General features: G+C 40.7%; 3 protein-coding genes across 4 annotated transcripts in view; 1 reads left to right on the top strand and 2 right to left on the bottom strand.

Annotated features, from left to right (window-relative positions):
• Window positions 1–1,488: 1,488 nt before the first annotated feature.
• Window positions 1,489–11,173, bottom strand: LOC146655644 (uncharacterized). 2 transcript variants are annotated; one of them, XM_085428130.1, is made up of 16 exons: window positions 10,950–11,173; window positions 7,539–7,609; window positions 7,366–7,446; window positions 7,223–7,279; window positions 6,938–7,132; window positions 6,639–6,752; window positions 6,351–6,396; window positions 6,105–6,195; window positions 5,865–6,006; window positions 5,663–5,767; window positions 5,041–5,134; window positions 4,884–4,923; window positions 4,702–4,779; window positions 4,476–4,578; window positions 4,254–4,375; window positions 1,489–4,125 (listed from the first exon to the last, which is right to left on the bottom strand). In XM_085428130.1, the coding sequence occupies exons 1-16, from the start codon at window positions 11,005–11,007 to the stop codon at window positions 3,990–3,992; spliced, it is 1,533 nt and encodes a 510-aa protein (XP_085284256.1). In that variant the 5' UTR covers window positions 11,008–11,173; the 3' UTR covers window positions 1,489–3,989. The 2 variants fall into 2 exon arrangements, with proteins under 2 accessions (XP_085284256.1, XP_085284257.1); XM_085428131.1 differs by having other exon boundaries at window positions 1,490–4,125; window positions 4,884–4,920; window positions 10,950–11,172.
• Window positions 11,174–12,645: 1,472 nt separating this feature from the next.
• On the top strand, window positions 12,646–14,291 carry LOC146655645 (uncharacterized). Its single transcript, XM_085428583.1, has 2 exons — window positions 12,646–12,958; window positions 13,849–14,291. The coding sequence occupies exons 1-2, from the start codon at window positions 12,699–12,701 to the stop codon at window positions 14,123–14,125; spliced, it is 537 nt and encodes a 178-aa protein (XP_085284709.1). The 5' UTR covers window positions 12,646–12,698; the 3' UTR covers window positions 14,126–14,291.
• A 2,486-nt stretch (window positions 14,292–16,777) lies between these two features.
• The window catches only part of pyroxd2 (pyridine nucleotide-disulphide oxidoreductase domain 2), a 28,929-nt gene continuing 20,605 nt past the window's right edge, over window positions 16,778–25,101 (bottom strand). The window contains exons 4-16 of the mRNA XM_085428535.1: window positions 23,325–23,398; window positions 23,062–23,217; window positions 22,752–22,905; window positions 22,578–22,639; window positions 22,403–22,500; window positions 22,163–22,304; window positions 21,938–22,072; window positions 21,786–21,858; window positions 21,254–21,407; window positions 20,460–20,611; window positions 18,839–18,945; window positions 18,342–18,462; window positions 16,778–18,142 (exon numbers count right to left, since the gene is read on the bottom strand). Of these exons, the coding sequence (XP_085284661.1) occupies window positions 18,072–18,142; window positions 18,342–18,462; window positions 18,839–18,945; window positions 20,460–20,611; window positions 21,254–21,407; window positions 21,786–21,858; window positions 21,938–22,072; window positions 22,163–22,304; window positions 22,403–22,500; window positions 22,578–22,639; window positions 22,752–22,905; window positions 23,062–23,217; window positions 23,325–23,398 (1,499 nt within the window). The 3' untranslated portion in view covers window positions 16,778–18,071. The remainder of the gene's footprint in view (window positions 18,143–18,341; window positions 18,463–18,838; window positions 18,946–20,459; window positions 20,612–21,253; window positions 21,408–21,785; window positions 21,859–21,937; window positions 22,073–22,162; window positions 22,305–22,402; window positions 22,501–22,577; window positions 22,640–22,751; window positions 22,906–23,061; window positions 23,218–23,324; window positions 23,399–25,101) is intronic.

Raw genomic sequence — 25,101 nt, forward strand, 5'->3', positions numbered from 1 at the left:
CTAAGGCCATGTTTGCATGGAATGAAAAATGGTAAGTGCGATGATTTAAAAGTAGGTCAAATTTGATGCTCGACAGATTTAGGTTAAATCTCTTGTAAGAAAGAAAATCATTTTCAGACATTCATACAGCTAAAAACGACAGTTTTAAGTGGGTACTCTACATTGATATAATTGATACAATTAGGGGAATTTAAAATTTCAGGATATCATTAACTTCTTTGTCGTCTCCTAATAACTTTTTCTTGGCCTCAAAGAAAATCATGATGTCAAGAAAAGATGCAAATGAGAATTCATAAGGACTCCAGTCCAACTTGTCATGTTCTAGACTACTTAATAATGTAATTACAGATGTTGCTGACATGGATCTATTGCATTGAAACCACACTGTCCCAATGTCCCAAAAAAAAATTGTTAGTAATCCTAAAGACTGGAAATACAGCAATGCCCAAAAAGAGTAACTGAGTTATAAGACAACAACACACTGACAAGTTTAATACTGATGTCTTTTTTTTTTTTTTAAACCCGCATTAGAAAGTCCTTCACAGGGGCCAACAACTTCATAACAAGCAGACTTTAATAAATTGCTGTACTGTAATGTTCACCTTTGGGTTCAACAAATTATTGGAAATCAAATGCATATTCTGCATTAGCAAATTGTGGCTTCAGATGGAAAATGCTGCTGTTTACATGATATGATCACTTCTCAGTTATTTTGATCATTTGTTTTTGTAACAGTGTCACTATGGTCCATTGTGTCTTGTGGTAAGAAAGAAAACACCAGTCCTTCCTTTCTAAGTATTTAGAGATTCTATGCTAGTACTTCTCACTCAGTTAGGATCCTAAAATGAGTAAAACTCTTGGGACACAAGATTTCCCTGAAAATGTCTTTTTGCCAAAGCTGATATAACCTCACTTTGTCAGGGTTGCCTCAAAAACTCTTAAATGCATTATAACAACTGTTACTGCACCCTGAGTACTACTCATCCTAATAAACCTTGAACATATGAGTAATTTTAATTTTGCAGTTTAAGTTATCGGTGGCATCAGGCTCAGTTCCTCTATTAAAAATGTCATCAGTTACATAATGATAATGCCCCCCCTACCACCACCACAAAACACATACACTTCCTTAGTGCAATCGTGACTTCCCACTGGTCTAAATGTAATGTTCGCCATGTAAAGGTCTCCTACTAATGATGAGATGGTTACCATAGTTTCCCCACTCCAGCCTGGCCCGATTAGATTTACCATGTCATGGTTTTGGTTTCCAGGAAGAGGAATGACTCAAATTTACATGTTGGTTTCTGGAGGTCCAACTGAGGCAAAAGGATGGTCATGTTGATGATTGTACGTCAGTGAAAAGCTTACAAGTACAACTCTGCCACCTTGTGGAAGGCACTAAGTACATACCTCTGGTATTCCTCCCTCCACCCCCACCAGTTGATCTCATTACTCATGTAGACACTCAGAAAGGTGGGATAGGTGGTTCAAATTCCTTTATTTAAAAAAAAACAAACAAAAAAAAAACTTCCCCCCCTCTTTTTTTTTTTTAAACTGTGCAGTAATGATAATACAAAATATTGTAGAGATTAGGTTGCAGTGCTCTGTTTATAAATGTGTATTGTATAATCAGAAACACATTTTGCTGAAATAGTTTGAAACAAGGTAAAGAGACTAAGCATACTCTAAACAAGCATTAAAATAAAATTCTTTCTCGTGTGAAATATTTATTCAATTAAAAATATTCTAGTTTAACAAAAAACAAAACACAAAAAAACAAAACAAAACACAACTTATCTATAAAATTAAGTGGAATATGAAACCGTAGTTAACAGCTGAGATCACAAAAAGCACTGAGCAAGTGGGCCAAACAGACAAATGCACTCTTAACTTTTGGTGTCCAATTCCTTTTTCACTAGTTCCAGCCACAAGACCGAAAGCAACACAAGAAAAGCAGAAGCGCGGCATGTGACAGTATTTGCACCTTTTTTTTTTTTTTTAAAGTTTGCTCTTAAAGCCAGAACTAAGCAGCAGAGACCTGAAAGAGGTTCATTAACTGGCCAGAAAGTGAAAAGACAATATGGCCAGTAAATAAAAGGTAAATTCAGTTCCCAGGATATGTTGAATACAGGAAACATGGGGGAAAAAAAAAAAAGTATAAATAGAAAAATAAATACTGCTATGCATAGTTTACAAGTGAACGTAGTGTGGACTTAAACAAGATCTGTTTTCTACTAAATGACACAAACAGATGCTAATAGGCTTTAATGCACGGTCTAGTGTTAAAACTATTGAAAGAATGAGGCCGTGTTAATGCAGACCCATCAGATCCTTCAGTTCACTAAAATACTGAAATAGGAGGCCCAAAACTTTAAAACACTGGTTTTCAAGGTTCAAACAATAAGTGTATGATTTTAAACTGTGTGCGTACATTACTATTTTTTTTTCCTCTTTTCAAGAAGTGGTGTGTATTTCTGACACAGAACTGACAATCAGTTCAGGACTTTTTGCATAGATGTAAAGAACTTTGCATGTTTACAATGCAAATGTACCAACAAAGCAAGAAGAACATTCTCCTGCTGAGAAAAAGCAATAATAATAATAATAATAATAATAATAATAATAACAACAACAACAACGATAACAACAACACCAAAGGTTTGACGTTTGAATTGGGTCCACAAAACAGATCTCCTGCAGTCCACAAAGCAGAGACAAGTCTGCAGCACGGAAGCACTTCACAACAGAAGCTTCATGCAATTCCGAACATCAAACATTTTGGGCTTAAAATTGCCAAGAGGTTAAAAATCCATCTTGGAGACAGACTAAAAAAAACAAACAAAAATAAAACTAAAGACTACAGCCTTTATAAAAGCAGCATTTACATTACGTCAAGTGTTGCTTTTACTTTTTCTATGGACAAGGAATCTCAACTAACATGTCAAGAAAACTCCTGCAGTGAAACCATTCAATCTTTCAAAAACAAAAAACAAAAAAAAACAGCCAACTGGTGAAAATAAACCTAAAGTTGAATATAAACCTAATCCATGCACTGATGCATAGAACTTTGCAGTCCTTCAAGTCAAATCATTGTATTTATAATCACTCGCCCACATAAGATCATTTGTAAGGCTACATAGGGCAAAAGGGCATCGCCTCTGGGTTTCTGTAGCTTATTGGCAAGACAAAAATCCTCATCTGCATAGGTGAGGTACTTAAATGTCAGGTATGTCTTTGGTATCATGAACAATGTTTCAGTACTGGAACATGAACAAGTAGGAATGAAGCCCCAGCAATAACTGCAGACCTAAGCGAGCTATGAGCTGTTTGGGGCATGGGATATGCCTCAATAGTTAGAATATGGCAATTAAATTTTACTTAGAAACAAAAAAAAAAAAAAAAAAAAAAAAAAAAAAAAAGGGGGGGGGGGGGGGAACACTGGTTTGTGACGGAAATTTCCAAAGAAGGAAAGTCCCAAAGACAACGACATCCACATGTATTCCTTTCATTACTACCATACATGGCAGAGCTTTTAGTTTTCTTCGGATGACAGACAAAGGCAGTTTCACGTCCTCTTTATGTTGTTTGCTTGAAGTGTTAGGTTCTTCCTCTTAGAAGAAAGAATAAAATCCCATGTCCCATAAAAGGCTGTGAATATGACGGTTTTTATTCAAAAGCTGTACCAGCTGGTTTTGTTGCCCTCTTCTAGATAATCTTCTATTACTAAAAAAAAAAAAAAAAAAAATTATCCACTCTGGGCTTTCGTTAGAATATAAACCTTCATGGTCCAAATCCTTTGTGGTACATGTGACTACCCCCCCTCCAGTAGAACCTGAATGCTGGCTCTGAACCTTTAGCCATTCTTATCCAGTCTGCCACAGTAAATATTTTTAGCCCAGAGAACCTTGTGCGGCAAGAACCAGTCCCATTGGCACAGTCGGCGTATCCCGGTTTCTTTTTTCAGTAATGAGGCAGAGAGTAAACTGTGTTCAAGGCTGCCAAGGTTTCCTGTCCTTGCCCTTCTGATCAGGAATGTGTTTGTAGCGACATTTCTCCCCAAAATGGCAGCCAGTGGTTCTCCAGAAGTAACACTCATCTCCGTTAACCGGGCCGCGTCTTCGGGGTCTGGGTAGAGACATACAGGTTGCACATTAGTTATAAAACTGCAGTCCTGTTGCATGATTATTATCATCATCATTATTATTATTTTTCTTAACTAGAGTTTTTAAAAGAGCAGCCAGTTAGCGTCTCACCCAGCAGCTGTGCCTCCCTGCTGTGTGACAGGGAGGCAAGTCTTGAGTGGAATAGGAAGGGACCTCTGAGTGCGGCGGTCAGGATAGCGCACCACTAAACGAGTGTTTTCAATACAGTGACCCTGTGACAGCAAGCACATATACACATCTAACCCCACGGCAATAACTGGTGCTATGAAAATAATAATGCTGACAAAGGAGAAACAACAAAAACGCACTTACATTTAGTTTCTCCATGGCACGAGCAGCCATGCTTGCATCCCTGAAGTTAACGAAGGCACAGAATCTCTCATGCAGCACACGGATACTCTCAATTTCACCATACCTTCAATACAAGGAGACACAAGCAGACCAGTCAACAACTGCAGTTTTAACTTAGCTCCCCACATTTTTCGTATAGGGATATTGTGTTTAAATGATAACATTTTGTACCAGAATAGGATCTTACATTTTAAAAAGGTCCCTTAAGTGTTTCTCAGTTAATTCAGTTGTCACATTTCCCACCCAGAGGGATTGACAGGGAGTTCTGCAAGAGAGAGAATGTCACCAAGAGTGCTTTAAAAAAAAAAAAAAAAAAAAATCTAATTCATCAACAACTCTATTTTTGACTGCTCAATTACAGTCACCTACCCTGGTTGCACAACAGATGAATCTGTGCTCCCAGCTGCTGCTGAGGAAAGAAAAAGCATCAACAAGAGAATACATCGGAAAATCAGTTGTATGATTTTTGCTTTAAACTTATTTGATCCAGAAGAAAAAAAACTGTTGGTCATTTTTTTGGCCTTACTTTTGGCTGCTTCAGAATAATATGCCAGAACACCCTGCACTGTTGAAAATCTATCTAACAGCAAGACACTCTGCACTTCTTCAAAGCCCAGTTCCTGAGGAAGAAAGAGAGAAACTCAAATTACCACCACAAGGGTGTATGCCATCCGTCTGCCATTTGGCAGAGACTTTACAACCATGGCTGTGTACACTTGATCCTTGAACATTATGGCTTTATGGCATCTTATCCATTTCTTAGTTATGGCAAAAATAAAAAAATAAATAAATTGTGTGTTGAGGTGGTCACAGCGACCTTAACCTCTGAGTACAGAATCCAAGCAGTTCATTGCCAAGTGTGAGTAAATGTGCCAAATGTTTACCAAAAAAAAAAAAAATCCCTTTAAAGCAATCCTAATACAACAGACTAACAAGAAGTAGACTGATTTTAGTTCACTGTGACCTTGACACCAAAATTCCAGTCGGCTCATCGAGTAAATGTTTGTGCCAAAATGCCTCTAATAGTGGAAAAGAGGAACTTGAAAGAAAAAAGAAAAAAAGCACTTCCTTGGGTCACAGCTGTCATTGGGAGAAGGCATACAAATAATACGTGTCACATCTACAGAGCTTTTGTGTGTAGGCGTTACCATTAACTGCAGCACTTTGCAGTTAAATAGATTATTGACAGCCTCCTCGCAGTCTTTGTCCAGCTTCAGCACCTGCTCCATAGCCTTTTCTGCCTCACTGTACCGCTACAACACACACAGAGTGAGTGAGTTAACACTAATGCTTAACGCTTTTTCGGTAGATTATTTACTCGACTACAAGCTATTACAAGCTTGTACCAACCTTCATGCCCATGAGGGCACTGCCCTTGCGGAAGTATCCTTTGGGCCAGTCTGGGGCCAGCTGAATGGAGCGTTCAGCATCTGCCAGGGCCTGAGGATACTGCTCCAAGCAGTAATAGCAATAAGAGCGATTCCCAAAGAATCTACATGACATTAAAAAAATTAATAAATAAATGAATTAATATTATGTGAAATGTGCATTTCTTTTGTAATGCCCAAGTCGTGACCACAGAAGCAGTACCTGTAATCTTTGGGATCACATTTTATGGCTTCTGTAAACATACTGGCTGCTTGTGCATACTGCCCCTCTTGCACCAGCTTTATCCCTTTTTCTGCAGGACATAAAGATTTGTTTTTAAACATTCCCAAAGGCTCAAATGACCGCAGTGCTGTATGCTGACATGCTTTCAGAATGAATGTGTAATCAATGTCCTCGAAGCCTTTGTTTCCATTTCCATGAATAACTTTTAAAGTTTCAATTCTTTACCAGTCAGTGATGCACTTTTCTTGGTCATGGTGTCAGTTCCATTTGTCTGAACAAAACAAAGAAGAAAAAAAAAAGTATATATATCATTTTCATCACTTTATACTCATGAAAATGTGTATTTACACTACAAACACACACACAGCTTTCATCAAATCTTTCATGGTCCATAGTCCACTTTCCCCACATATCAGACTTTGAACTAACACAGGAACACCACCTCAGCAAGAACTATTATATATGGGCGTTTTTGCTATAGCTGCTTCTCTTAGACCATCTGTTAGCATTCACCTCTCTCCTGGCTTCATTCTCCTTGTTTTCTTTGGACTTTCGACTTGATCCTTTGGGTTTGATATGGCTAGCAGCATTTGCAAAGAAGGCACTGCTGACATCCCACTCTGGCTCCTGTGGGACACAAAGTCAGACACTAGTGTTAAATCATGTGCCATCCAGGCCTACAAGCACACAGGCTTTCACTTGAAACGCTTCTATTAATTCATTGTCTTGAGGCCTGTGATGATAGCTAATGACTAAAAATAAAAACAATGGCTTATTCACACATGGATAATAAACTAGTGTAGTGCCCCAACCTCCTCAGCAGATCTGGCTTGGGTCTCCTGATATCCTGAAGGAGCAATAGCAGGAGTAGCAAGATCTTTAGAGCAGGCCTCCGATTTCCCCTCCTCTTCTTTCTGCGCCCTTTGTTTCTCGTCTTCACCCCCAACTTCTGCTTCGGAATCGCTCTCGTCTAGTTCAGATTCTGCACCTCCATCCTCTTCGTCATCCTAATGTGGAGGAAGAGCTGAATATTTAGATTTTCACCCCACAGAGGCTAAAGGAGGGTGTGCTTCCAAGGGGAATATTAAAATCTTTACCTGTTCAGCATTGTGATTTTGCTTATTTTGCTCCTGCTTCTTACGTTTTCGACGGCGCTGAAATGGATGCACAGGTACACTTCAGAAAACGAATGACATCCTTTGACATATAGATTTCCAGCAAGATAGGCTTTTCCTCTCACCTTCCTCTTGGCTTTGCGTCGCTCTGCCTTCCGTCTTGCTTTCTCGTCATCACTCAACTCCTCCTCTCCATTTAATGCATCCTAGAAAACCAAACATTCAGAGAAATGGATCATTAATGTCCTCACCCTTACAGTCCTCACTAGGTCCTGTGAGCCTGACACCAATTGTTTACCTGCGCAATGGTGGCACTTGGGTCAGGGTTTGTAGCACCACAGTCCATCTGCTCCTCCTGGACCACAGGACCTTCAGGAAATACACAAAATGAAATCATATATATATATATATATATATATATATATATATATTTTTTTTTTTAAAGAAACAGCTACACTCTTGTTCCTATGAGCCATACTGTATTAAAAAATAATAATCATCAGAATGTAGCTAGATAAGGACACACTTTTCTTCCCCACCACCCCACTCAGCAACATAGCTTGACACGCCATTTAAAATTTCCTTCCCTGTCAGGGGAAAAGGGAAAAGACTTTCTGTGAAAATGCATAGTGTAATATGAGACGAGATGGGCAGAACCATCGTTTAATATGACCGCACGCTTCTCTTTCCTTTACTCATTTCAGCCTCTATCAACCAAGAAAAGATTAAAAGCAAGCAGCAGGCATCCCCTGCAGCAAAGGAGAGTACAAAAACTCTGTTCCAACATTTTCAAGTTACCTTAATGTGTTATATTAAAGAGTCCTCTGTGTGTTAGGTTAGCCTGTCTCATTTATATTCCGGTCTAACCACAATGACCAGTGATGATGTGCCAAATTTTTAAACAACACTGGGTGGAGACAGGAAGGATTATGTAATCCTTTCTTATATGAACCACCAGGAAAAGCATGTAAAATAAAATAAAGGAAACAGAACTGAAAATTGCTCAGAGACGCCAAATCAGGTTGTTTCTTTGAGAGGCATTTAGTAATAATTATCTTTAGCACTGCCACAAGCCCGCCACACAACACATACAGCTGCCCTGAGTACTGCTTTCTGAGAAGCTGGAGTACTGAGAAGAGGGGAAAAAAGGAAAGCCACTGCTCTAAATGTGGGATTTTGTGTACATACGCTTGGGGGAGGGGGGGCAGCTTATTTGATCAAGCCAAAACTGTAGTCGTTTAGGTCAAACTGCAGCAGACACACGACAAGACAAAAGGAAGCAAAGTAGTGGACTACGCCGGAATACATGTGGTGTCATGTTTCTATTTGATGAGCAAAGATTTCCAGAGAGTGACAAATCCCATACTTGGTCTCTTACTCATGTTGTGACTTGTGAAGCATTGACAGGAGAGTTTTACACTTTACATTCAACTGTTATGAATTTCATACAACAAAACTAGACACACCAAGTAGCTACTCAACTTCCTGATTCTGTGTATGCCTGTCCTTTAGTGGTGCTGTCCATATTTTAAACAATATGTAAAAAACATAGGAAAATAAAAGTCACTGTAATTGTATGGAATTGGAATTCCATGTGAATTCAAGTACATCCGGGGGGGGGGGGTCTTCACATATAAATGTCTCTCACTGGCTTTGTTAAAGAGCCAGTCTGTCATCACAATGCGCCTCCAAGGATGCATAGTGACAGCAAGGAATTTCAGTTGTGTGCGCCTGACTCACTGCTCAAATGTCAAGAAATAAGCACTGTTAACAACTCCATCTCATTTGAACCAGGCCGTTGGTAAAAATTTTTACCATACTGGAATGTCCTCCAAAAACACAAGTGATACAAGATCGGTAGACACGAGCAACAAGAGAGCCTCTGTTTCTTCACTTCAAGGAAATTTCCTAAATTAGTGTACAGCTGAAAGGTGAGCTCTTTCCACAGGAATGCTAAATAATCACGTACCATCACAGGCTGGAGGACTAACAAGAAAATAAACTGCACAGGTCCACACTTTTCTTCACGAAAGCATGACCTTATTATTCAAACAGGCACTGCTTAATCATATGCCAGTGGTTTTAAGTGGTTGTGTAAACCAGTTAAACACAGAAACATGTAAACAATGTAGGAAATAGAAACAATCACACGTTTTGTTTTTTGCAGAGTACATGGCTGCGAGGCACAAATGTTCTGCGTGAGACTGAGTGAAGACAACTGCATTACATCAGAAATCAACAGAAGAAAAATCATTAAAGATCTCAGGGGAGGTACACTACAAAGCCAGTTTGACACAGCAAAGCTTTCTTTGCATTAGCAGGTTCAACATAACCCTACTGTGTACTGGCATAAAAGTTATGTGAGCACACAAAAAAAGTGTTAGCAAAAAAGATAAAAAGTAAAAGGTGGAGAGTGCCACCTCCTCTAAAATGCTAACAGAGAGCTCTGAACAATACAGAATCACTATTACAGCTAAAAGAAAAATTGACGGAGCAGTCTATAACCACAATGACCCTCGTTCACCTCTCCAGGTATGGCTTTTTATCCACACCTTCACTCTGGGAACAGTTACGAGAATTAAGCATATGCACCACCTACAGACTCTCACACTACCACTGCAAAGCCAGTAATGGTTGGAGTGGCAGGAAACCAAGTCTATAGCACTTTAACTGAACTGCTTCATCAGTGAGATTACTAACTGACACTGTTAAAAAAATGCTAGAAATCTTTCACTGTTCTGTAGTATCTAAGCTCTTTATTACACCTTCACAGAGGTGTATGGATCTGGATCTAAGAATGAAGGAATGCAAACCAGTCTCTTTTGCAAATAGATATTTCCCTACTTTTGGATGATAAACTCGGGAATTCCCACATTCATATATTAAGAAATAAACATAATTTGAAACTGCTGCCTGCTACAACACATACTTTATTCATCCCATTTTGTTTGTGTGTATTTCTCATCTAATATTCCCACGCTTTCCATAAATGCTAATAGGATTACTCACACCAGATGTGTACTCAAATACTAAGTAATGCTAAAGTTGGCAAGGCATGCCTAAAAGTTTTTAAATGTCGATGAAGGTGTGTAGATCAGCAGCTGTAGAGAGGAGCCACACATAAGCCAACCTGTTAACATGTTAAGCGAAGAAGAGGAACATGTGGGAACATAACACGTTATTTAAAGACATGTTTTAAGCTCATACAATACTTTCAATCTGCGTATAAACTCGTTCTGTGCTGTGGGGCATGTGCCCCTATCTAAGACATTGTTATCACACTAACACGCACCGAAGAATGCATTTATCTTTGTTTTGCTTTTTTATAGCACACATTACTTTATCTCTGTCTTTTATACATGGTGTACTTCAGCTTGTAAACTTTATAACTATTTGCTTCGTGAGCGAGAAAGTGTAAGAGAGCGTTTTGGATTTTCTGAGAACTCTTTCCTTTTTTTTTTTTTACTGCGCAAACTTGGAAGCGGTACAGGCGAGGGTGTAACTGCCAAGAGAAGTTTCATTGTTTGACCAAGAGCTCAGTTTGATCACTAGGATAACACAAATGGGAAGCAATATCACAATCACGTCGTTTATGTAACTCACGAGTTAGCTGTCCTCCAAATGTGCCGTGTCACACGCGTTTCGTTATTACGTCCGTGATCGATCTAACCAGTTTAGAAAGTTTCGAAAAGTGGAAGAGAATTCTTACCGCTCCCGAGTCCCAACAGCCTGCATATATCCCTGGTGATTTTCATGAGCGCAACCATCCAGCATTATCGTCCTAAATAGCCCATAAACGTGCTCGGCCAAACGTTCAGGTTAGCACGAACACGTATCTAACATTGGGACAATCGGTATCGAATCTGCGGGAATCTTTGGTGGTTTAATCCACTTCCTGAGCGTCTAACGCCGACGTTGGGTCCACCCTGACTGGCGTCTTAAAGGCACATGACACTGTTATTGATTTCTAAACGGCTGAGACCTTATCAGAGAATGGCTTAACAATGGACCACGTGTTTAAATAACGTTAACAGCGTTAGGTTTAATATCTAATGCAATAGCATGTTTAATTATTATAATGATTATAAACAGATGCAAATATTATAAGATACACTCATTTACTATCCACTAACACAACTTTCCCAAAGAGCCACACGCGAAACTAATAAGTTGATTTCACTCCTGTTGAATATTAATTTTATGTCATTGTTAATTTATTGGGGCAGTTGTGATAAATTAATTATTTAAAAAAATTATTAGTTAATAGCTCACTCATGCTGTAATATAATCTCAGTGTAAATGGATGTATTTTTTAAAGAAGAAGAAGAAAACCCCCAAGATGTCTGTGAAGGTTCTCAGTCATCCAGGTCATCGTAGTCAAAGGAGCTTGCAAAGAAAAGCGTCTGGACTTCTTTAAGTTACTTGAAGACGTTTCACCTCTCATCCGAGAAGCTTCTTCAGTTCTAAGGTCAAATGGTGGAGAGTCCCAGATATAAACCTAGTGGGAGTTTCCCCCCACAGAGGGACAAAAGCACCCCCTGATGCTCCTCTAATCGCCTGAGCCAAGGTGTGAAACTGGGTGTGGGTCCCAATCAGCCAGAGTTTCGGGTGTGTTCATTGTGAAACCTGGCCCCACCTTATCATGCGAATTCCTGAGGTCAGATGGCCCAGGATGTGAGTGGGCGTTAAGTCGTCTGGGAAGGGATCTCAAAACTGGATTATAGATGGCAGAGAGTTGGTGTCGTAAACCCCCGCCTCTGTTCAAAGATGGTCGCTCACAGTGGACATAGATGGCTTCTTTCACTCCTCTTTCAAACCATCTGTCCTCTCTGTCCAAAATGTGAACATTGGCATCCTCAAAAGAGTGTCCTTTATCCTTAAGATGCAGATGGACTGCTGAGTCTTGTCCTGTGGAGGTGGCTCTTCTGTGTTGTGCCATGCGCTTGTGAAGTGGCTGTTTGGTCTCTCCAATGTAGAGGTCTGAGCATTCCTCGCTGCACTGTACAGCATACACCACATTGTTAAGTTTGTGTTTTGGCGTTTTGTCTTTCGGGTGAACCAGTTTTTGTCTGAGCGTGTTGCTGGGTCTGAAATACACTGGGATGTCGTGCTTGGAGAAAACTCTCCTGAGTTTCTCTGATACACCGGCTACATAAGGGATGACAATGTTGTTGCGTCTGTCCTCCCTCGCTGGTGTCTGGTCTTCTTTTCTGTGCCTCTTTGCTGACTTTAACGGTGTGTTCACACCGAACGCGATGGACGCGAATAAAACGCCCCTAATTTGACGCGTGTACATTCGCGTCTCAACGCGTGTCCAAGAAAAATCCATCGCGCGTCAAAATTTGACGCGCGTGAACCGGAAATGTGGGAGGAATGTGGGAGGGAGTTGTGCCAGACCAGTATCTTTGCAAGATGGCAGCTATCGAGCTAGCGCTTGAAGAGAGAGTCTCCCTTCTCTATGTACTGTGGAGAGCAGAGCAGCAGCGTAAAAGACGTCCTCGCCGTACCTGGGTCCATCAGGTCCTCCAGAGGCATGAGCAGTTTGGTGAGTTTCACCACTTGCTCCAGGAGCTGCGCCTGGATGACGGCCGATTCCAGCGCTATCACCGTCGGCCAGTTTGAGGACCTGCTTTCCCTCGTCGGTCCCAGCATTGCCCGCCTAGACACCAACTACAGACGCTCAATCCCACCTGCAGAGCGCCTGTCCGTCTGCCTGAGGTTAGTAAAACTATTTAATACGGTAGTCCTTTATTGATATCTGTGCTAATATGCTAATCCATCCAGTTATACACTGCTAACATGGATGTGCTATGCTAACAGTGAATGCTGTCGGTGTTTACTGAAAGCAAACTGTGGTACAGAGACGACTCTTTATAATATTTCTAGTGATACTCAGAAGCTCTCATCAAGTCCCGATTTAATTCGATTTATGCTGTTATCAGTGTTTGCATGATAGCATGGCTGTGGTGTCACATCAATGTATGCGCTCGGTGTTTGCTGATATCAAACTGTAGCATTAGGACCACTGAGTTAACCTTTGTAGTGATACTCACTCCTTTTTATTTAGACCTGGTTTAATTCTGGGATAGTTGAATGTTTGTATATAATCCCTGCAGCTGTCAGACTCTATAGCAGGGGTCACAGCCTTTATTAAAACAGAGTTAGATAAAACTGTGAACAGTTTGGTTCATCTCTAGTTACATGGTTCTATCTTGATAAGCTATGTCTTATCACAGATTAATTTTTCAAAAATATTAATGATTTAAGCAAGGAAAGGGCTACATGTCAACATACAACTCTTTATTTCTATTAATGTCTTACTTCATTCCTACCTGATTGACATGTTTAGGAATTGTGAGTGATTGGCTCACTGTAGTTGTGAAAGTTGCTACCAATCAAATTATGATATGTTAAAGTTAAAACAAAACACAACTGTTTTAGATATTATCTAATATACATTTTGTAATTATCCTTATAATTACAAAAGGTTTTATGTAAGATTCATGTTTTGTGATTTAAATCTGACATCACAAAAGTATTTTGGAATTTGAATAATGTATTTTGTAACTGCAGTACACATAATACTGATTTTGAACAATTTTGTCCAGGTTCCTTGTCACCGGGGACTCCTTCAGGACCATCGCGTTCAGTTTCAGAGTCGGTGTGTCCACGGTGAGCCAGATCACCCCCAAGGCAGCGACGTCCATCTGGGACTGTCTAGTGGACGACTTCATGGCTGTGCCTTCACCTGGAGACTGGCGCTCCATCACAGAGGGATTCCAGGAGCGCTGGAACTTTCCTCTGTGCTGTGCAGCTCTGGATGGGAAGCACATCCAAAGGCACCCCATATATCATATAGGAGACACACACATTGATATACACTAAATATTCATTTCATTTCTTTTTTGTGGTGCCCAAATTGATGCACCTGCTTGATTTTGTTTAAACAATTATTGCACACTTTCTGTAAATCCAGTAAACTTCTTTTCACTTCTCAAATATCACTGTGTGTGTCTCCTGTATGATATTTAACTGACATTTTTTATTGTAACAACCAACAATTTATACAGGAAAATAATGTCTATTAACAAGGTTGCCCAAACTTCTGCATCCCACTGTATCAGTATATTTTGTCATTAGTATAATATGAAATAAAGTCTACATGTGTCAAGTCGTGTGCCAACATTTGCTGTGTAGTAGAACTGAGACATTAGTCATTATAAACATTTATTTGAAATAATATTAAAAGTCTCAAACAGAAAAACATTAAACATAAATATATAAAATATAAGAATTTACAGAGAGACAGGAATAAAAAGGACCAGCTGCTCTCCAGAGCAGGAACAAGGCTGAGGAGGAAATGCTCCATTGGAGACTGGTGTGGCCTCTTCAGGGACTCCAGGATGGCCAGCTCCACCGCCGATGGACCGTCCTGGGACCCGTCCCTCATCTGCCTCGGAGCCGTCCTCCTCTGTGGGCCTGTAAAACAGCACAAAACACAAAGAAATGAGAAGGCTGCTACTAGATTTTAATTTCAACATTGAAAAAAAAAAAAACAATAACAGGATATAATCAGATTGGTTGTAGATATTTAGTAAAGGTGATCACAAGGGAATCCCACCGACTAAAAAGGTATCAGTGCTTGCTGTACATATCTGTGGGTGCAGCAGCAGGAGCTCAGGGACTGGGGATGCTCTGCTGCAGAATCAGTTGGTTCTATCAATACAGTATTAAATGTTAACAGGTTGGATATAATAATCGTAGAGTAGACAGTGGTCCCTCATTTATTGCAGGGGTTCTCAGAATAACTAGCCCCTGGTCACAGTTCTCACAATTTATTCTCAAAGTGCAAACCTTTGTAGATTGCAAAACGTAAAAGTATTATTATGCCGCGGTTTGTCTTCATCTGCCCGCCACTTTCGTGCGCCTTTTTCCCTCACGGTGCAGGTGTCTATTTCCGAATGAGGCTCATAGTTATGGGTGTTTTTGTGCTGTTTTTTTCTATTGGACGCGATGGTTATCAAAACCAAACGTGATAAATTTGGCAAGCGCAGGAGATTTGTCAATCAGGCTGCAGAATGCAATGCTGTACTGTGCAATAAAAAATCAGCGAAAAAGCAAAGCAGTGACGGATGAACAGCGGGACCACTGTGTGCTGTTTATTAATAAACAATAAAATATATTCCTAAATGATAACATGCATAAAAGCAGAACGGTATTTGTACGTCAGTGGGAAAATAGCGGTGGCTTGCTAGCTTTTGTGCTGCTTCCCCGGGTCAGTGAAAACTTTCAAAAGAGAAATGAATGAACTTACCAGGTTGCCCGATCTCTTCACATATCTTCCTCCAAGCTCGGTCCTTTTTATTCCTGTCTCGGTACTGAAAGCAGCTGGTGTTGTACAGCTCCGAGTTGTTTGCTACCGCATTGATTAGCCTTCCCCTCCATTGAAGTATGAAAGGCTTTGGCTGGATCTGCCCCTTTGACCTAGGTAACAGCCACGTCACCAGGCTCCTGATTGGTTGTCGCGGCGCGATTTGACGCTGGAGTTCAGATTTTTCCAACTCGAGCGGTAGACGCGAAACGCCCGTATGCACAAAATGCAACACAAAAACTCACGCGCGTGGTTTTATTCGCGAGTCAAACGCGCCAGACGCGCTACACTGACGCGCGTTTCACGCGTTTTGGCGTTTTCGCGACGCAAATCTGCTTCCGAATTTTCGCGGGACCCGCAATCGCGCGTCATCGCGCCTTTCCATTGACTTTACATGTAAACCTGACGCTCTATTCGCGTCCATCGCGTTCGCCCATTTAGGATAGCCGCACGTTTTGAGTGCTTCCTTTACATGTGTGTGTTCCTTCTTTTTTCCTTCAGGCTTAGAGGGAACATGTTCTGCCCGGTGGTGTAGGGTCCTAATTACTCCAAGTTTGTGTTCCAAAGGGTGATGGGAGTCAAAGAGGAGGTACTGGTCCGTGTGTGTGGGCTTCCGGTAAACTTCGATGTTGAGTTTGCCGTTCTCTTCAATGTGCACAGCGCAGTCCAGGAAAGGCAAACAGTTGTCCTTTGTGTCTTCCCTGGTGAACTTGATGTTTTTATCCACAGCGTTAATGTGCGCAGTGAAGGATTCCACTTCTTGTGTCTTGATTTTGACCCAGGTGTCGTCCATATATCTGTACCAGTGGCTGGGTACTCTTCCTTTGAAAGAGCCAAGAGCCTTCCTTTCCACTTCCTCCATGTAAAGGTTGGCTACAATAGGTGACACGGGGGAGCCCATGGCACAGCCATGTTTTTGTCTGTAAAAGCCTTCGTTGTATTTGAAATATGTAGTGGTGAGGCAGAGGTCTAACAGTGTGCAGATCTGATTGGGTATGAAGTTGGTCCTGTCCTCCAAGGAGCTGTCTTCTTGTAGTCGTTTTCTGACAGTCTCCACGGCCTCCGTGGTGGGTATGCAAGTGAAGAGAGAGACTACATCAAAGGACACCATGGTTTCATCTGGATCCAGGGTAAGTTTCTGGACCTTGTCGGTGAAGTCGGTGGAGTTCTTGATGTGGTGTGGGGTGTTCCCCACGAGAGGAGCAAGGATGGTAGCAAGGTGTTTAGCAATGTTATAAGTGGCTGAGTTTATGCTACTGACTATGGGTCTGAGTGGGACAGCTTCCTTGTGGATTTTAGGAAGTCCATAGATGCAGGGTATGGCATCCCCTGGGTAAAGGCGGTGATATGTAAGGCGGTCAATAATTTTGTCCTTTTCAAAGTCTTGAAGGCAAGCTATAACTTTCTTTTTGTAGCTGCTTGTGGGGTCTCGCTTTAAGGCTTCGTAGGTATTGTTGTCACTGAGGAGAGTAGTGATCTTTGTATGGTAATCTGTAGTGTTTAGGACCACGGTGCATCTCCCCTTATCAGCTGGTAAAACAGTGATGTTGTGGTCTTTGCTCAGGGAAGCGACGGCCTTCTTTTCCTGTATCCTGTATTTCCTGTATCCCCCAAGAATATCCTTTCAGGGTGTGGAAAAGAAAAATCAACTTTAATTTGCATTAATAAGGTTTTAAGATATTTCTAAGCTGTTAAAATGATTTTAATAACCAACAAAAGATACATAGTAAAAGATTGAATTTAAAACCGATTAGGTCACATTTTGTGAGTTATCCACCATTAATTTCAGGACAGGACAGGGCATGTCTCACAACAGAAAATTATTAAAACAGAATTGTATATTATAATGTGGGTAAAATACAATTGCTTCAAGCTATTTCTTTTGGAAAACACCTATGTTTTAGTATCATGACACTCTAAGCTGTGACATCAGCCCCAAGTGAAATAAATGCAACATAAGAAACAAACAATCATACATGGTTTAAAGGAAATTAGACATGGCTTCAGTTTATTTAAAAGTATTCAAATAGAGTAGTAAAATGTTCCTTTGTGCATGACTATCATCACTTCACAGTTTTTGTTAATTTAATTAAAACAAGAATTAGTTTTTCTAATAATACGTTTGCATTCAGTTTGCTTTGGTGGCATCAGTAATTTTCCGGTGGCTCACAGGTTGGTGTTGATTTTGTGTTTTTCCACTGGTAAACCTTTCACGTGGCCTTCCTGTCCAGACCTGTTTTATTGCGCTCTACTTGTCATTTTTAATCCCATGTCATTTGTATTATTACGTCAGTCATTTAACTATTAAATCATAATGATCTAATCATAAGTTAATCTAACAAGTGGCTGGTTTTTGTTGTAATATGACATTGATTTTTTCAAGCTAGTCACATTCACTCTAAAGAAATGTAGTGCATAGATAAGCGGACCACACATTGATAATGTTATCTGATAATGCCCTCAGCGACGTTTCAAGTCAGCGATGACGGTAAGGGCTGCATTCCAGCCAGGGGAACCCATCACACCCCCACCTAAAAATGACATATCGACATGGAAAAATTAGCCATCCTGGCCGTCATTTATCATCAGCAGTGAAGGCATGGGCACATCTTAAGATCAAAGGTTCATTAAGTGTGCTCTCTAAGACCAGCTAACATTGTATTATTACTGTACAACATAATAAACAGCCTTATTTGCAATTCTGCGTTCAGCTGAGCATTAAAAGCAAACCTGGATGACAGCCACTGCCACACAGATAGAGCCCTTTAATTGGTGAGCGGTAGTCTGCGAGAGAGGGCAAGGGTCGTGTTAAGTAGAGCTGGTCCAGTGACATTGATCCATGGAAGATATTCTGTAAAAACAAGACCAAAAGTTTAAATTCCCCTTTTGTTTTTCCTTCCAGGGCTATAAGTAGAAAAATAGCCTCCCTTGTGGTTATTTACTGTTTTCTTCATACAAAGGAGGCAGAAGCAAATGCAGTTAAGCGATTAAGTGTCACACAGTGTGTGAACTTTGATTCTGGCTCATGCTGTAATAAAGCTGCCTGTCACCATTAACTGCTTATACAACAGCCACGTCCCAAAGTAGGCAGTTAGTGACTGAACACTGAAAATAATGCAAATGACTTCCTCATCCAGTGAACAGCTGACTGTGTCAAACAAATAAGTGGCGTGTCAACATTCAAAGTGTTGCTCAGTGCTACAGCATCCACAGTGCATAGTATCTACCCCTCCAGTGAGCCCAAAGATCCTCTCCAGGTCAGGAGGGGCCAGGATGTCCCTGCCCACCACGGACTTTTTAAACCCAGGGGCGTATTGCTCTACCCAGTCAAACACTGAGGAGACAGAAGCAGACATGCTTTTCACTCAAACACATTAATCAACATACACGACATTTAAAGAGTCCAATTCATTTGAATATTTTAATAATTTTGGAGAAAATATATTCCTAAGATTCACCAGTCAATTTGTAAACTTGACTCATTGTTCCATTTAAACTGTAAGAAAATGTCTAAGAAAGTTCCCTTCAGTGTCATTGAAGCCTGCTACAGTGAGGCTTTAGAGCTTGAAAAGAAGGTAACTGGACTTCTTTAGGTTTTTTAAAGAGGGTTAAGGTCTCATCCAGGAGGCTTCTTCAGGTATTTAAATGCTAGCAGGTTTTATCCCATACATGAGCCAAGGTTTGACAAAAGGTGTGGCTCACTACAACCAGAGGTTTCAGGTGCACTGGAATATCATGCTTTGATAGTTCCTCTGATAGACCTGCTACATAAGTGATGACAATGTGGTTCCATTTCTCCCTCATTCTGTTTCTCCCTTGTTGGTTTCTCACCTTATTTTCGTGCATCTTTGCTGATTTGATGAAGGACCAGTTGGAGTAACCACATTTTTTGGGAGTTTTTTTTACTTGCATGTGTTCCATTGTTTCCCTTTCTAGATAAGAGGGAACACTTTCTGCCTGGTGTTGCAGGTTCCTGATCACCCCAAGTTCACATTTCAGTAGGTGGTGGGAGTCAAAGAGTAGCTACTGGTGTGTGTGTGTGTTTTCAGTAAACTACAATTTTGAGGCTTCCATCCTCCTAAATGCACACAGCCAGAAATAGCAAACTATTAATCTTTGTATTTTCCCTGGTAAACTTTATGTTTCTATCCACTGAGGTCACATGAATACTGAAGGCTTCTACTTCTTAGATTTTGACCCAGGTGTCATCCACATATCTACTGTGGCTAGGTTAGGTGCTATTAATTTGAAAGAGCCAAAGAGCTTTACTTTTAACTTCCTTCATGGAAAGGTTGGCTATGGGAAGTCCATGGCAGTACCCAACCCCCCCACACCAAAACAATAGTTGCATTTAACATACATGCTGCTGAGGTAGAAGTCTAACAGTGTACAAATCTGATCGAGGTAGGGCTGGTTCTGTTGTGTAAGGAGCTGTCTTGCTGTAATCAGTTTCTCACAGTCGCCACTGCCTTGGTTGCAGGTATATAAGTAAAAAGCAAGACCACATCAAAGGACACTATGGTTTCATGTAGATCTAGTGTACGTTCAAGGCTTTTTCTTTTGAAGTCAGTAGAGTTTTTGATATGATGCGGTGTTACCCACAAGCACAGCTGAGATGGTGAAAAGGTGCTTGGAAATGTTGTATGTGGCTGGGAGGTGGAACATCTTCAAAAAACTTCAAGAAGTCCAGTCACCTTTAAGATCTTAAGACTACTATGAACTGGATGACTGTGAATCTAAACAAACATACTGCCATAGTAAGCTAGAACTAAATCTACCAGCAGTAAACATGTTTGGCACGCTCAAAACATTAAGAAGTCCAGAGAGTGGAGCATTTGTGTTTCTAACCAGTGTCTGCAAATGCCTCCCGGTCCTGGTCTGTCCACTCCCTGCCTTCTATATAATAGGGGGTGAATTGGGTAAAAAGTGACACCACATGGCAGCCAGGGGGAGCCAGAGTAGGATCCAGCACAGAGGGGATGGTCATTTCCACCATAGGCCTACAAGACCAGAGGAACATGATGCAACCAGATGATGGATTGACAAACATGTTGGATAAAGATTTTCTAAAGATATATTTGGGTGATAATGTTCAAGTAAGTGCTGACTGTGAATTCTTTTATCCTTAGCGGGATGTAAACTAGTTCAAGGGTAAGTAAGTGTTATCTGTGAGATAAGGATACTGCACGTGGACTACTTATGTGAGTAACCTGGAAAAATATATGTTGAAAATACATAACCTAAAAAAATTGTATTAAACTATATGAGAAAGTATATTTTATTGTACAATCTCAAAGGTTTTAAGGTTGAAGTGCTAAACATTCACACTACTCACTTTAATACGTTCTACCATTTGCAACTACACAGTTAATCCCTTATCTCAGTAACAAGCGCCTAAAACTTTGCCCTGTATTTTCCAGTTCACTAAGAAGTGTACATGTGCACTGCACAAATCTGTGCTTGAACATTAACTAAAGCTAGTTTTCTTTTCTTCCCCAGAACATCCTTTGTAAGCCTTTGTAAAGGCTTATTCTATTCTATTCTATTCTATTCTATTCTTCCCTCAGTGGGACATTTCAGCTTGATTTGGCATGCACAAATCTGACATTTTTAAAAGAACACTTATGCGAAGACATGTTCACCTTGCTGAGGGTCGTTCATTTTTTGCTTCCTTATATGCTGTTTCCAAAACATCCACACTTTCGCAGTTCAGATGGATTGAGCACTGATGGTGTGATCCAGGTTTATCACCTGGTGTGGGAGATGCTAAGAAGTTTGGCAACTTGTCTACTGCCACTGTTAAAAAAAAAAGAAAGAAAAAGAAAGAAAGAAAGAAAGAAAGAAAGAAAGAAAGAAAGAAAGAAAGAAAGAAAGAAAGAAAGAAAGAAAGAAAGAAAGAAAAAAGAGATCACAACAGGTAAAATGACATGGAATGAGTGTATGTGCTTCATTTTCTTTCATTTTCTTAATAAACTTCAAATTTTGGTCGAGCGTGCAGAAGACACTGGAAGCTGAATAACTGTTGAGACCCAGTTTCTTCATAGGATTAAACATCTGATACAAAACCCACCAAAACAAACCATTTTTCCAAAGATGACTAAAAGATGTACGTTTTTACCTCAGTATATTATATTGCCAGTCTTAACTTTAAGTTCTGATTGATGAAAGACTCACCGTTGATCTTGGTAACAGGTGAAGTGTAGTCGATCTGGTCTACTGCTTTGATGAATTCTGAAGAAAGAGCAGACTGTAGTGATACAAGAGGTCAGAATAAGGGACTTTGTTCAGAGCTTTGCTTAGAAATGGTGTTCAGTTTTCTGAGTTACCTGTGGTGTCAGGTTTTTGAAGGTAATATATGGGGTAGCATTTGATAAAACAACTTTACTGTGGATTTCTGTGCCGTCCTTTAGCACCACACCCTTAGCATCACCATCTGAACCAACCAGGATCTGGCTTACATCCTGCCAAAGATAAATGCAAGAAGTTAGGGAAGCTAGAACATAATTTCCCATGAATCCATGAAATAAACAACATCAAATCAAGGTGATTACCTTTTCTGTAAAGATGTCAACACCATAAGATCGAGCAGCACTAGCAATAGCCTGAGACACACCTCCCATGCCTCCTTCTACATAACCCCAGGCACCCTTTTCCTTCTCCACCTCTCCCATCACATGGTGCAAGAGAACATACCTGCAAGTCAAAACCATCAAGTCACTTGTAATTCTGTCCAGCTAGATCTAAGATTACGAGAGTTTGGTTGTCATAGGCTGCTGTAAAATGTGTCTCACCCACTGCCAGGATTACTAGGACTGGTCATGGCTCCTATTACACCATCAGTAGCCAGAGTGGCTCTCAGTGGCTCAGAATCAAACCACTGAGTGAGAATCTTTCACACAAAATACACGTTATCTATGCAATCTAAAAATAAGAGGAACTAACGTCTTTGTTTAATCGCTAACCAACCTTCATTATTGGAGCAGTTACGATTTCATAGAAGTCTGGAAGGTTTTTGCCCAGTTTTAGACCTTTGGATTAAGAGCCAGAAATATTAATGACTAAATTAATGCAGTGTACAAATTAAGTACTTGCTAAATTTGGAGAATAAAAAATGTTTAAAAAATAAATAAACCAACCCACCACATCTGAAGATGGGCATCAGTGTTTTAGCTGCAGCCACCCTCCGTCTCAGTGATCCAGAAGTGAAACCTGGAATATCTACAGGTGGAGCATCCAGGAGAGGGTTCATAGCATCTGCTAGCCTCTCCAAGTGTGCAACAAATTCAGGATAAGCCTGTATGTATGTTGAGGAATAGGTGAAGATGTAGGTAAGCAAAGGTGTGTGGGATTGTATCACATAGAAATAAAGGTCCAGCAAAGCAAAGAACATTTTTTTGGATCAACCTAAATGAACAATTACTTATTATGTTTATTTTCAAACCTAAATCACCTTAGCATCCTTCTGTGAGAACTTGCCGATCTCCATCTGGTTGGTGGCCAGATCTGAGCCCAGAGTGAGAGAACGTGGAGGAGCACCTCTCACCCCTTCCTCCAACATGGGGGTGAAGGCATGGGGGTCTCTCATATACACCTTCAGCCCATGTTTCTGAATTTGTAGAAAAAGGGGGAAAAATGATGAACTGCAGCAAGGCTAAGGACTGATATTATCTCATGATATCTAGAATCTTTCTTTGTGATTCTGGTTTTGTGTACCTTGAGCTCCAGGTCTCTGTATATGTGCGGTCTTAACAAACTGAGCAAGTAGGAACACCTAGAGAAGCGGAAACCTGCAAACCAATGTAATTTCTCTTAGAGGAGTAAAATTTTAGGTTACTTGCATAACCTACGGTTCCCAGAGTAGCATGAGTGCGATATCTCACTACGGGATGCACCTCCCTGCATGAAGCATGTCTCTTCTGTATCTCTACCAATCCTGATTGGCTGGTGATTGTAACGACCACGTCGGGCATAGCCTCCCACCTTTAAATAGGTTGCGCTATTAGATAGTCATTATTTAAGATAAGCACCTCTTCTTGCTTTGCCCCAGCACGAAAGGTTGCTTGGTAAGACGACTCACTCATGCTACTCTGAGAACTGGGGTTACGCAAGTAACCTAACGTTCTCTTTTCAAGCATTTGTTTCGATGTGTCACCATGGGAAATGGAGACTCCCGTATTGCCAGACAATAGTTATCTACTTTTATTTCAAGCAATCATGGCAATATATCTCCACAAGCAGTGCCGGTCCTAGCCTGTTTGGCTACTCCCTCTGCCCCCACCCCCACCCCACACACACACACACACACACACACACACACACACACACACACACACACACACACACACACACACAGACAAAACATAAAGCTGTTGTACACACACACACACACACACACACATATGAAGAGAGAGAGAGTATGCATAGTATGGGGTTCAGTTTGAAAGAAGCCCTGAAAGAAGAGAACTATTTGTGCAGGTGGAAAAGAACGAGGCATGCTCTGAGCATGTTCACTCTCTCCTCTGACAGACAAACTGTCATTTTGATTGAGTCCAGAGATAAACTGGGGAATGTTATATGTTGTACTGGAGCCAACACAATCTTTTTGCTATTTATTATGAAGCCCAGGTGAGCCACGCCAGAAAGAGCCAGTCATCTAAATATGTTGCCAGATGAATGGCCCCCTGTCTCAGCAGTGCTATCGCCACTTCTGTGAAACAAGCAAACACTTTGGGGCTCAGTGACAGACCAAAAGGCAGCACTTTGTAACAGACACCCCGAAGAGCAAACCTTAGATACCTCCTTTGTGGAGGGTAAATGGGAATGTGAAAATATGTGTCCTTCAGGTCGATGGAATTGAACAAGTGGGCAGTGGAGCATGCTTTATCAAACAAGAGTGTGTGCTTGTAAGGTTCAACACGGAGACAGAGCCTGTTGTTGCTGAAACAAAGTCTCCTTCCTCAGCAGCTTGGGTGTATGGGCTCCATACGCATATCAGCGAGGGGTCGATGGGGTAGCAGAGCCCTTACAACACACTCCAGAACATGGCAGGTGAATGGGAAATATTCAGCTTCTCCACCTGGGGTAACAGAGGAGGCTGTCAGGCCATTCTCTTCTTCCTCCCGGCATACTGACTGACAGGCTGTGTGGGTTAGCCCTTCAGTGGCCTGCCCTGATCTCCTGCCTGAGTGGGGGTACTGGTGGTAGCTGGGACTTCCTTCGTTTGGAGATAGCAAATTGAGTGGGAAGTGTTAGATTATAATATTATTTTATGCCATGTTATACCCCTAATTAAAGATTGTGAATTAATATGTAGTTTTAGTTTGCATTATTCTCCTGAATTAGAAGAAGCTGATAACTATTACATTAGTTAAACTGATTTGCATTACATTAAACTGCTGACTTGTTGTGAATGAATGATATTGTTTTATGATGCATTATACTGCTGAGTTATAAGAAATCTAATTTGTCTGAGTAGAAGAGAACAGAGTGT

This window comes from Rhamphochromis longiceps, linkage group LG13 (genome assembly GCF_057381845.1).
Source record: "Rhamphochromis longiceps isolate RC_006_pf linkage group LG13, R_longiceps_female_GT1.1, whole genome shotgun sequence".
Classification (NCBI taxonomy): domain Eukaryota; kingdom Metazoa; phylum Chordata; class Actinopteri; order Cichliformes; family Cichlidae; genus Rhamphochromis; species Rhamphochromis longiceps.